General features: G+C 37.9%; 1 protein-coding gene across 1 annotated transcript in view; it reads left to right on the top strand.

Annotated features, from left to right (window-relative positions):
• The window catches only part of LOC101310880, a 1,534,871-nt gene that overhangs the window by 1,499,752 nt on the left and 22,403 nt on the right, over positions 1-12,716 (top strand). The window contains exons 13-21 of the mRNA XM_004295332.1: positions 5,236-6,415; positions 6,754-6,864; positions 6,970-7,205; positions 7,295-7,505; positions 7,621-7,858; positions 7,948-8,035; positions 8,190-8,503; positions 10,177-11,453; positions 11,543-11,650. Coding sequence (XP_004295380.1) covers positions 5,236-6,415; positions 6,754-6,864; positions 6,970-7,205; positions 7,295-7,505; positions 7,621-7,858; positions 7,948-8,035; positions 8,190-8,503; positions 10,177-11,453; positions 11,543-11,650 — 3,763 coding nt within the window. The remainder of the gene's footprint in view (positions 1-5,235; positions 6,416-6,753; positions 6,865-6,969; positions 7,206-7,294; positions 7,506-7,620; positions 7,859-7,947; positions 8,036-8,189; positions 8,504-10,176; positions 11,454-11,542; positions 11,651-12,716) is intronic.

Consider the following 12,716-nt stretch of genomic DNA (forward strand, 5'->3'; position numbering starts at 1 on the left):
TTTTTTTTCCAAGATGAGCTGCTGCCTGTCCAGATCCGCAAATATAAAGCACTTTAGCCGACGACATATTAATTTCGTCGGCTAAACTTTTAAATATTTCGTCGGCCATAGTTTGTGAACTTTAGCCGACGAAATTTTTTTTTCGTCGGCTAAAGTTTACCATAGCCGACGAAAAAATGCTTCGTCGGCCTGGTTTTTTTTTTTCGTTGGCTAAAGCATTTCTTTTGGTAGTGAATCTAGAAAGTCCTTTCCATACATGTAACTAGAAAAGTATGGGAAACATGATTAGCAACCTGATTTTGCCCCTTGGATTCTCCTCCTTGATTTCTCTTGCAGTTGTTGTTGTTGTTGTTTGTTCGAAATCCTCATATTTGAGCTTAAAGGTTATTACTAGTAGCAGTTATCTGAGCGAAAAGGCAATCCAAATATGCTCTTATAACTGGTTCATAGGTCATGGATAATCTAGTAGATAAAAGAGACGAGAGAAACCCGCTCTGATACCAACTAACGCAACGAGAGATACGGGGGCTAACAAACATTAAACCCTAGAAAAGTGTAAACTGTTAGGCAAAACTCTAGAATTTACCAGAAAATAAGAGAAACCTCTTAAGTTTGATTAATAATAATATGATTGATGAATTGAATGAATAATACAACATATAAGGTGCCTTTATATATGCCCTAACTCCTGACTAAATCCTATTTAGAATAGAACTAAAAAATAATAAAACCTAAAGGAAGTAGAAATCCTAAAACAATATTTTTAAATGCCAAATCAGATCGAATAATAAAACGACATATTTTAGCCTAAATATGACATGTCTCACTATTGTGAGTCTTGTAGATCTCATTGTTCTCATTCCGGAAAGGTATAATGCGTTCTAAACGGACGTTCTAATCAAAATATGCTCCAATCAGTCCAATCAGATTCACTGTACCATACGTAATCTGTCTTTTGCTCGAGAATTCCAATATATCTAAAAAAAGTAATTTATGATTAACTCCATCATTCAGAAGTCTATTTGAATACTAATTTTCAATATTCAAATCATTCTTGTTAATGTGACGACGCTTCTTTCTTTTCGAGATTCCTTGTTAAATTTGGTTAGAATTGTGTTCTGCATCATAGAATTTGATTCTAAATGTTGCAATATATATAGCATAAGGTAAATTTTGTATATTGGAATATCATCACGCGGCAGCCATTTCATTTATTTGACGAATTGTCGCTTGATAAGTTGATAAACGAGTAATTAATTTGACGATGTTTAATCGGTGTATTGGAAACAATATTCTATATGTACGTATATATACAAGAGTCAAAAACTAAAATTTGTGCCTGTTGAGTGTATTCTCATTTTAATTATGATTTACTGTCCTCGTACATATTGTGTTGGCGCTAGCGCATCAGTATTTGCAGCAAAAATCAATGCCCGAATACAAATGAAAATTTTCTTCCATGTGTAAGTACTATTTCAGATCAAATTTGAAATGTAAGAATGTTCAAGGAAGAATCCAAGTAAAAAACAGCATTAATATCTTTATTTTCTTGTGGTAGAATCAAATAAACATACATCCACGGATAACTGAGCTTGCATGGTTACATTTCAGAAACCTAGCTAGCTAACTGCGTACTATAGCCTCCTGCAACAATTCCTTAGAAACCTGCATCAAAGCAGGACTCAACCTAAACATGAGAGTACAAAACTCCATCTCACTCAGACAACCATCTCCATCCAAGTCACCTTCTCTCACCATGCACCTCAGCTCTTCATCACTCATTCCCTGCAACCCCAGCATCGCCGAGTTCCTCTTCAAGCTCTCGAACGTGATCACCTCTCTCTTCTCGTCCTTCAGCAGACGGAACCCGTTGCACAACTCCCTCATAAACCCTTCCTCTCCTAACCTCTCTAACATCGTCGGAAACGAATCCTCAAACACAACCTGCGGGCCACTTCTCGACGCCATTGCTATTTGAAACTATATACTTTGCTCTTATAAATGTGGAAACTAATAAGACTGATCGATGGCAAGAAGATTGGGAACACCATACACTATTTATATGTGATAATGTGAAGGTATATATGGATAAAATCAGACTTATAATTAATGTGTTCTTGTTTCATTTGATCAACTGGTAATAGAATTTAAGAAAGTTCTCCTTCCTCGAAGTTGCATGGGAAGCTACCGTGAAATTAGAGCTGAACAAACTGAACTTTCGTCTGGGATTGGATTGCTGCAGCATGGACAGCATAAGACAAGAACGCCCATTTTCTTACGGTTTGAAAAGATCAATTTGAAAATCGAAAGCATTGTATAATATTCACAGTCACTAGCTAGAACACCACTAGGTACTATCTTTTTTATTTAATAAGCTTTTCTACACAGTTATTATAATTTATTTTTTCTTAGAAACTACACATATGTAATATTCAAGATCGGATTAAATTGCCCAATACCATTTGGTCTAGCGGCATATATAGTCTCTAAAAAAAAGTTGTAATATTTACCTGATAAAAAAAAAAAAGATTAAATTAAATTTGAATCCTTCAAGATCGGTTAGTTCTCTCGTTACCAGATCTAGAAATGAGCAAAATCCTATGAACTAGTTTCATTTGAGACACAAAAAACAAAATAAACATTTCGAATTTCAAATTTGAAATTTCTCTTTCAGTAATTTTATGCCATGAAGATGTCATGATCGATATTTCTTGTACAATACCTAAAGGTTGGAGAACATAACAGTTATGGTCCCGTCTTCCTAACAAAAAATTGACTTGTACCCAGGGCCTCTCTTGGGCTCTTTTTGGGCTTTCGTCAGTTTGTGTTCGTTTTCAGGCAGGCCCATACGATTCCTCCAAATTTCTTCTTATGAGAAAGGAAGGAAAAGAGACAGAGATTTCACAGTCACAGCCATGGCTGGCTTTACCTGACTTTTGTGGCTTCTAAAAATTGTTTCCAAGTCTTTTCAATTAGAAAATTTTCATTGTCCCCCATCGGCAAAAATGTTGACTTGTATTTTACATAAATTCGATTAGATTTTAATTAAAGTGCTCGAGAGACGTCGCTATGTTCTTTAATCTATTTCAAACTTTAATTATCAGACCTAATTTATATAAAGAAAACAAAGTTTTCTCGTCCAACTACATGTGTATATATACGATTGAAGTCAAAAAAATTAATGGGATGGTGACACAACAATGAATATTATTGCTATGGTGGTGACTATTAGGTTTTGATTGATCAGCTAGCTCAAAAACAAAAGTGGTACTAGTTGTTTCTGGGTCTGGCATTTTTTTACAGAGGATTGTCTTGTTTTCAGACATTTTTGATTGAAAGTGCATGACCTATCACGTACACTAAGTAGGCATATTAAACGATTTGGGTCCTTGAATACCATTAAAATATCTCTGCTTTAGAAAAGGATCGGTACTCGTCAATCCGTCTTCATGTTCACAATAAACAGAAGTAGTTATCAGTAGTTCTTGTAGACTTTCTCTTCTTCTACCACGTACTTTCAAATATTGCTGTTGTATGATCGAGGAGCATAGTTTTACAGTGTGAGACGTACGATACTATATTCCAGTCTAAAGGCAAATAACAATTCCGTCTATCTGGGTTTAAAGTTTAGAGTTTAGGGTTTAATATTCGATCAATATATATACATAGTTTTAAAGAGACAAATACGTCTGGTTTATAAGTGCATTGGTCAAAATTACGAAGCTCAATGTTGAGATCATGTACCATATCGATGGCATGAATCATGTTCTTCTTCTAGAAAACTCGTGGAAAATTGATGAAATGCATTTTCTACGTTACTCGTTTGCTGATCAATAACCACCTATATATTATACTTCTATTTTTAGTTTTGAGTCAGGTCGAAGGAAACATGATCATTATAAAAATGTCTTGCTAGAAATTATAAACACATGATCATTTTTAGGCGCAACAACTCCATCTGTTCAACATTCAACGTTGTGTTCTGGGAAATTACCAGGTATGTTATTGTTGAACCATCAACCATCCATCCTTCCTGGCTTGTGGGTTTCTTCCTGTGCCATGTTATTCCAGATTTTCAGCTTATTATATGAGACTTCCAACAAACACCTTGGAGGAATCATTGTCTGATGCATGTGCTTTCTGTATAATATATGACTTGCACAATGTGATAAACGCAGGGTCAATTCTTCACTCATGTTCTCTATGATTCTCTCTCAAGGCAACAGAATTACAAAAAGTTATGGTAGGGTTATTACAAACCAAGAATACAATCATGAAGTCCGGACTTGGGAGGGTTTAATTTGCATTTTAAACATGAAATTTTGTTATCTTTTTATATTTATTGTGAAAAGGATATAATCGTAGATTTATTAAATAATCAGCATACGTTGTTAACTTAACTAATTTAATGAGATATGTTTCGTCTTATTGTAATAGTGTCTTTTGGGTATTCTTCAATTTCATGAGGTTTGGTTGTTCTCCTCTCTTGTTTTTTTTTTTTCCTTTGGTAATTGAGTAATAGTGTTAGCTGGGGGGCATACTCATCTCTTTCACTCGTATTTCAGCCAAAAAAAAACTCCATATACGGTTTTCTGTACGGTACCAAGGTCTACTCTACTACTTTGATCTACTTCTTTTGTCGTGATCATTAGATCAATGATTCATAGTTTCAAACTTCTAATCTGTGATAATGAATCATCACATATAAGAATTTTACTTGCCGGCACGTCTTACATCAATCATAATAATACAAATGTGTGTCTGTTAAAACGCGTCTATCTATATACGCAAGAGCTCATGCAATATTGGAATAGATTCTTCGTCTACTTGAGTACTTCAACATATTCTAGTCCTCTGCATAATTCCAAACCACCGAAAACAAAGCCAGTCAGTAAGTCAAAGCGAAAACGATTACCGTATCCAGCGCTGTTTGGTCCAACTCCATAGTCTAAAACCTTTACTTAAACAACCGACGACGAAAGTACCACCAGCCAACCCCATGTGTTGAACACCCTCTCTGCCGACTTCACACCTTTCACACGCTTCAATCATTCATTTTGTGTAGTTTCTGACATTCCAGACCATAGAATGCTTGCATTTCTGTGAGCCTCTCAAATGGAAATCATCACTGGTAAAAACCCAGGTTCTGTTTTCCAGCTTCTTTCTATCTTTCTAATTGTTTCTTGCTCTGTTCCTCTGATTTGCTCTGCTTCGAGTTCAATCACACAAGGTCAGACTATAAAAGACGGCCAGACTTTGATCTCCAATGGCCAAACCTTCGAGCTTGGCTTCTTCAGTCCGGGGAATTCATCGTTTCGCTACGTCGGTATTTGGTACTACAAACTTTCAGACCCGGCGATCGTTTGGGTCGCAAACAGAGAGAGCCCTGTTTCTGATAAAACTGGAGTCTTAACAATCGGAAGCGATGGAAACCTGGTGATTCTAGAAGGAAACAGCACTGAAATATGGTCCAGCAATGTCTCATCACTACCCAAGAACACATCTGCAGTCCTGAGAGATACAGGAAATCTTGTGCTTTCGACAAATGAAACCAACGAGTCATATTGGGAGAGTTTTGATAATCCTACTGATACGTTTCTGCCTGGGATGAGAGTGAAGGTGAACGCTAAAGAAGGAGAGAATCGTGCTTTCAGGTCATGGAAATCAGCCAACGATCCAGCTCCAGGTGACTATTTCTCTGGGGTTGATCCCAGAGCAGCACCACAGCTTATGATATGGAATGGTTCTGAACGGAGATGGAGAAGTGGGCATTGGAACAAGTTGATATTTATTGGTCTTCCTGATATGCCTACAAGATACGCTGCTGGGTTTAGTCTAACGGATCGTGCTGACCAAAATGGGAGCACCTACTTGTCTTACACACCGTGGAATGTGTCAGATAGGCTGAGGTTTCAGATTAGGTGGGATGGTTATGAAGAGCAGAGTATTTGGGTGGATGAGTTGAACAAGTGGGTTGATCTTATGTCTCAGCCGAACAAGAGCAGCGGGTGTGAGCTTTATAACAAGTGTGGGAACTTCGGGCTTTGTAGCGCTTCGGATGATGCTAGTTGTGAGTGTATGCAAGGATTTGAACGAAAGAATTGGGGGAACTGGTCAGAGGGGTGTGAAAGGAAGACACCATTGAAGTGTCAGAGAAATAGTACTAATGTTGAAGATGGTGAGGATGGGTTTGTGGCGGTGAAGTGTACTAAGGTGCCGGATTTTGCCGACTTAGTGGTGGTGACAGGTCCACAGATCAGCTGTGAGCAGTCTTGTTTGAACAACTGTTCATGCACTGCTTATGCAGATGTTTCTGGACTTGGTTGTATGATTTGGACAACTGAGTTGGTCGATGTGCAACAGTTTTCAAAGGGGGGAAACACATTGTATATTCGTGTTGCTCATGCCGATTTAGGTTCTCAAATTCTGTTTCTCTTTCTTGTTGCTGGTTTTGATTGTTTAGTTTTAGTCGATGGATTAGTACTAGCTAGATTTTTTTGTCGTTGCTGAGGTTTTTGTTGTTTGGTTTCATGCATGGATGGTTCTTTCTAGTCATAGTTAAACATTGGAATTATTGAAATTCAGAACATAGCAGAGAAAGGGTTTAGCATGTAGAATCCCACTTTTAGTAAGCTTGTAGTAGAACTAGTCTTTGTAATGGCTTACAGAAACAATCAGCTGAATTGTCTTTTTTTTTTTTTTTACATAGTTTGGTGCTCAAATACCTTTTCTTCGCTCTCTTATTGGCTATAGGTGGCAGCAAGAAACTATCCACCCTTGTGATATCACTAATTTCTGTAGCGGTTGCAATCTTCGTTGCCATCTTGATATTTCTAGTATGGAGGTTCAAAGGAAAACTTAAAGGTATGATATGTGGATTTGCTTCTTTTTGGTGAATGAGAAGCTGCACATGATATAATGTTTTGACCATTCTGTTCCTAACTTCTTCATTCATTTTTAAATCTTCAGTGTTGCCCACCACTTCAATATCATGGTTGAGAATCGGTGAAACGCCAACTTATGATGCTGGCAAGAGCAAAGAATTCTCAACAGAAATGTCAGGATCAGTTGACCCGACTGTAGATGGGAATCAAGCAAATGGACCTGATTTGCCATCATTCAATTTCAACAGTGTAGCAGCTGCTACTGACCACTTTTCTCTAGTAAACAAGCTTGGCAATGGGGGATTTGGTACTGTCTACAAGGTGAATTTATATGATAATTGATGAACATATCTGAAAATATTGAACTGATCTGCATGTACTAAAGATTTCGCTCTTTATTTCATTTCCAGGGAGTCCTTCCAGGGTTAGAAGAAGTAGCTGTCAAGAGACTTTCTCAAGTATCTTGCCAAGGGTTGGAGGAGTTTAAGAATGAGATCAATTTGATTGCTAAGTTACAGCACAGGAATCTTGTTAGGCTAGTAGGCTGTTGCATTGAAGGAGAAGAAAAGATGCTGCTATATGAATACATGCCAAACAAAAGCTTGGATTTCTTTCTTTTCGGTATGTTCTCTTTAGCTAACAGAAGTAACCTTTCGTATCATACAGCTACATGAAAATAGACAGATTGTAATGAGAGGGAGTTCACTGAGTAGTTCTGTTTTTGGTGAAATGGCAGATGCAACTAAGCAAGCGCTACTAGATTGGAGTAAACGCTTCATGATTATTGAAGGGATTGCACGAGGGCTCCTGTATCTCCACAGAGATTCAAGACTTCGAATAATTCATCGAGACTTGAAAGCTAGCAACATATTGCTAGATGAAGATATGATCCCCAAAATTTCTGACTTTGGTATGGCAAGAATATTTGGGGGGAACCAACACGAAGCAAACACGATGAGAGTTGTTGGCACATAGTAAGTCTGAGCTGTTGACGCATCTAACCTCATTTGTCTTTGTCAAAGGTCTATCAATCTAATGTTTACATGTCGATTCTACAATGCAGCGGTTATATGTCACCTGAATATGCAATGGAAGGTCTGTTTTCAGTGAAGTCGGATGTCTATAGCTTTGGGGTATTGCTGCTAGAGATTGTGAGTGGCCGGAGGAACACTAGCTTACGAACCTCAGAACACTTGAGCCTTATTGGATATGTGAGTACAATATGTATAATGTTACTGTTAGATGCTATGTTTAATCTTTCTGTGCGCATATACTGAAACTATGATATGATGGAATGTTTTTCAGGCATGGAATCTCTGGAATGCAAATACACCAGAGGATCTCATTGATCCTTCCATTGCAGAAACTTGTAATAATCGATCTGAACTAGTGAGATGCATACATGTTGGATTGTTGTGTGTGCAAGATTCCGCAGATTCGAGACCAACCATGTCAGCAGTGGTGCTAATGCTGGAGAGTGAAACTGCAAATCTCCCATTGCCTAGAGAACCCATGTTTACTTCAATCAAGAAATATGTGGATACAACTTTTAGTACAGAAGAAGAAACCCCAGATTTAGCTTCTGTAAACCATGTCACTATTACAGTGGTAGATGGAAGGTGACAAGCAACATATGGATACAACATTTTTTGCTACCTGTTTATTTGCTCGTCCATCCATTCTTGGTGTACAAGCAAATATGTATATAATTCTATAGTTAGATGTAATAACTACAGAAATACTTCATAGCCAAAGCCATCTCCATTGTCACAAGCCTCTTTTACACATTTGTTCTTAAACTATTACACATGCAAATAGCAAATAGTGACATACAAATGTACAATGCTTCTTCACCTCCAAAGAAGCACGTACAGAACTCCAAAGATGAAGACTAACAGGGATGGCAATTTGGTCTATGTCGAAACCAATCAACCGTACCAATTAAGTTAGTATATCAACTTTGATAGTTGGTTTTGGTAGAGGATTTGGTCTACCAATTATAAGTTGATTAGTACATGGTATTGATAAACAAAATCGGTATACCTACTGATATCAGCCTTAAAGAGTAAAGACTAACTGATTTTAATGACATGTTGTAAACCGATGTCGATTTTAGAGTTGCGTTCATGGATATCAATGTCACGATGTGGAAGTTGGCGCCATTTCAGAGTTCTGTGATTTCACACAACTAGGGTCAAAGGTTCTTCTAAAAAAAAAAAAAAAGTAAAAGGTAGACTAGGCCCAAGTGGGCTAGGGGGAGCCTATTAGGTGTTCTAAGCATGCTCGAGCCAATTCCATGCATGGTTTAGGTTATGATATGTCATGGCATGGGTTCGAAATCATTATAGGAATACATGACTCCAATATACCATTTTTATTTCACTCATCCGCATTTCATCTCATTTGTGGAACTCTCTAACTTTACGAAATGACAAATCATCTCGTTTATAATAATGTAATTTTTGACGTATGTGATTTTTGACGTTCCAAGGTTCAACACACCTACTACGTTCGTGTACCTAATGGTATGCACGAAAATTTGAACCAAAGTTTTCTCTTGAAGCTTCGATTGTATGTCTTTCATTTTCCTCCAAAATCATTACATACATTCACCAATGAAGAAGTTTTCTATGTTTAGATAGGTATGTCAACAAAGTTCCTTTTGAATATATGAGCATTTTCAATTGAATGTTTGTATACATCTTATGACATAAATTTCCTAGTTATTTCTTTCTTTCCTTTTCCTAATCCGTCATCTTCTAGAAAATGTCTCACATTAAGACTCTGAATTCGACATTATCTTTATAACTCCAAAGACAAAGACTAACTGATTTTAAACCGATGTTGATTTCAGAGCTGCATTCATGGATATCAATGTCATGATGTGGAACTTGGCGCCATTTCAGGGTTATGCTATTTCACACAATTAGGGTTAAATATTCTTCTAAAAAAAAAAAAAAAAAAAAAACAAAGTAAAGGTAGACTAGGTCCAAGTGGGCTAGGGGGAGCCTTTGGGCCGCTAGGCGGAACATAGTGGGACTGGGTCCAGGCCGCCTGGTGCGTCCACCTTTTAAAACCGGTTCAGTCAAATACGTTTCGTATTTGTTGTTCTGAACATGCATCATTACACAGCTTGATATGATACTTCTGTCATTTTGATGATGGAAGTTGTATAAATTCAATGTTCAGCAACTAAACTTAGTCTGATGCGTATGGGTTTTAGAGCAGAGATGATTAGGGGTTTGAATTCCATTATGTTTTTGATGTTGTTGTTGATCTTGAGCTTGCTTAGTTTAGGGTGTTATTGTGCTGAGGTTCAAGAGATCACTAATTCCAAACCATTAGCAGTAGGACAAACTCTAGTCTCCCCTGGCCGGATTTTCGAATTGGGTTTCTTTAGTTTTAATGATTCGAGTAAGCAGTATGTTGGGTTATGGCACAAGAATATATATCCTCGTAAACAAGTGTGGGTGGCCAATAGGGAAAGGCCTCTTGCAGTTTCAGATGGCTTGGCAGGTCTAAGACTTGGTAGAAATAGGAATTTGGAGCTTGTAGATGGGAAGCAGAATTCGGTGTGGTCAAGCAATGTTACGAGTCAGGTGTCAACATCTAATACTAGTTCAGTTGTTGCACTTCTGTTAGATAGTGGAAATTTTGTTGTGAAAAATGATGTAGAAGCCGATGGAGTAGTATGGCAGAGCTTTGATCATCCTGGTGACACTATGTTACCGACTCAGCTGCTGGGATTCGATAGCAAATCTGGGAAGAGGAATGTCTTGACTTCTTGGAAAAGTGAAAATGATCCATCTGTTGGCAGATTCTGGGTTGGATTGTCAGCAGAGACGCCATCACAAGTGTTTGTTTGGGTCAATAATGGAACGGATTCAGCACCCTATTGGAGAAGTGGTCCATGGGATAAATCAAGGTTTATTGGGATACCTGAAATGAACTCTCAATATCGGAGTGGGTTTACTCTAGATGATAATGTGGAGCAAGGAAGAAAGTACTTAAGTTGGGGTAGACTACTTTACCCAACTTATGAAGAAATCTCTTCTGAAGGTATAACCAAGTTTATGGCTTCAGTTGAAGTTTCTAACTGGACTCTTGGCGTGGCGGCACCAAAGCATCCATGTGACATTTATGGTGCTTGTGGATCTTTCGGAGTTTGCAAAGCTTCTGAATCTCCAATCTGCAAGTGTTTGAAAGGGTTTGTTCCCAAATCAGACCAGGAATGGAGCAAAGGGAACTGGACTGGAAGGTGTGTGAGGAAAAGCAAAATGTTTTGTCAGAGACAAACAAATCGGTCAGTTGCAGCAAGAGAAAAAGAAGATGATGGGTTTTTGAAGATGGTAAGGCTAAAAGTACCAGATTTGCATGAATTCTATGCTTCTTTCGTTTCAGACACATCTGAAAACTGCAAGATCCGATGCCTAAATAACTGTTCTTGTCTGGCTTATGCATTTGTTAATAGTATTGGTTGTTTGGTCTGGTCCAAAGATCTTATTGATATACAACAGTTTTCTTCTGGTGGAGTTGATGTTTTTATTCGGGTAGCAAGAGCAGAACTGGGTAAATGATATTATAGTGCTCACAGAACTCTAATTAGCATGAGCTTTTTGATTGTTTCATGATCTGTATATTATAAATTCGTTTTTCAGGTGAAGGAAGGCCAATAAAATTAATTGTCAGTCTCACAGCTATCTGTTTGATCAGTATCTTGGGTGCCATTGTGTTTGGTTTCTACAGGATGCGAGCTCACCAAAGAGGTAAGAGAAAGAGTACTCCATGATCAAGTAATCTGTATCATGCATATACTAGTTGATATACTAAATTATGTAGCCTTCCTGTAGTGAAGTAGGTGACCTAATTGAACCAACTTTTCTTATTTATTGTCACTCCGACTCACAGTTGATTGTGATATTTGCAAAATCAGGAAAGACCACAGGAAATGCAGGGAAGTATGAATTGGCTGATAAGATTCGGATGAGAAAATGAAACCCAAAATTTCAGATTTTGGTTGGCACGTATTGTTCATGGGAGTGATGGGACAGATCTAGAGAATACACAGAAAGTTGTCGGAACATTGTAAGCGTCATTTTTATCCTATTCTCAGACTAGCTAGTTACACTAATCACAACAAACGTTTTAGTGTCTTAGCATACGAATATAACTGAAGATTAGTTACATTCTTACCTGAATGTGGCTTTTAAAGTACAAATTTTGGTTAAAATTTTCTTAACAGGAGCAAGAAGCTATTTTGTGATGTCAAGTTCTAACGAGTTCCCTTTGTAGAGGCTATATGTCTCCGGAGTATGCCATGGGAGGAATATTTTCAGAAAAATCAGATGTCTACAGCTTTGGGGTCTTGGTATTGGAAATCAGCAAGAAGAATAGCAAACTTCCATGAACAACAGCTCGGCTTTCTAGCCTATAAGCTCACACTAATCACGTTGAAACTATGAATTTTTGAACAACACACTACTATTCTAAGCCACCGTACCGTACATTACTAATATGTCCAGGCATGGCACTTGTGGACTGAAGGCAAGGGAGTGGACTTTGTAGGTGAAGAACTGGCCAAGGCATATTCCTTAAGAGAAGTAATGCGATGCATTCATATCGGGCTTCTTTGTGTACAAGATGATGCCGCAGATAGGCCAATCATGCCGGAGGTTGTTTTCATGCTAAGTAGCGACACAGATGCTCCACAACCTAAACAGCCTACATTTGCTTGGAGAAGTTCTGTCCCACAGGGGCCACAGCAGCTTCAAAACAGTTGCTCCACAAATGACACTACCATAACAGTGATTGTTGGACGATAATGATACTAAA

Source organism: Fragaria vesca, linkage group LG3, assembly GCF_000184155.1.
Source record: "Fragaria vesca subsp. vesca linkage group LG3, FraVesHawaii_1.0, whole genome shotgun sequence".
NCBI lineage: Eukaryota > Viridiplantae > Streptophyta > Magnoliopsida > Rosales > Rosaceae > Fragaria > Fragaria vesca.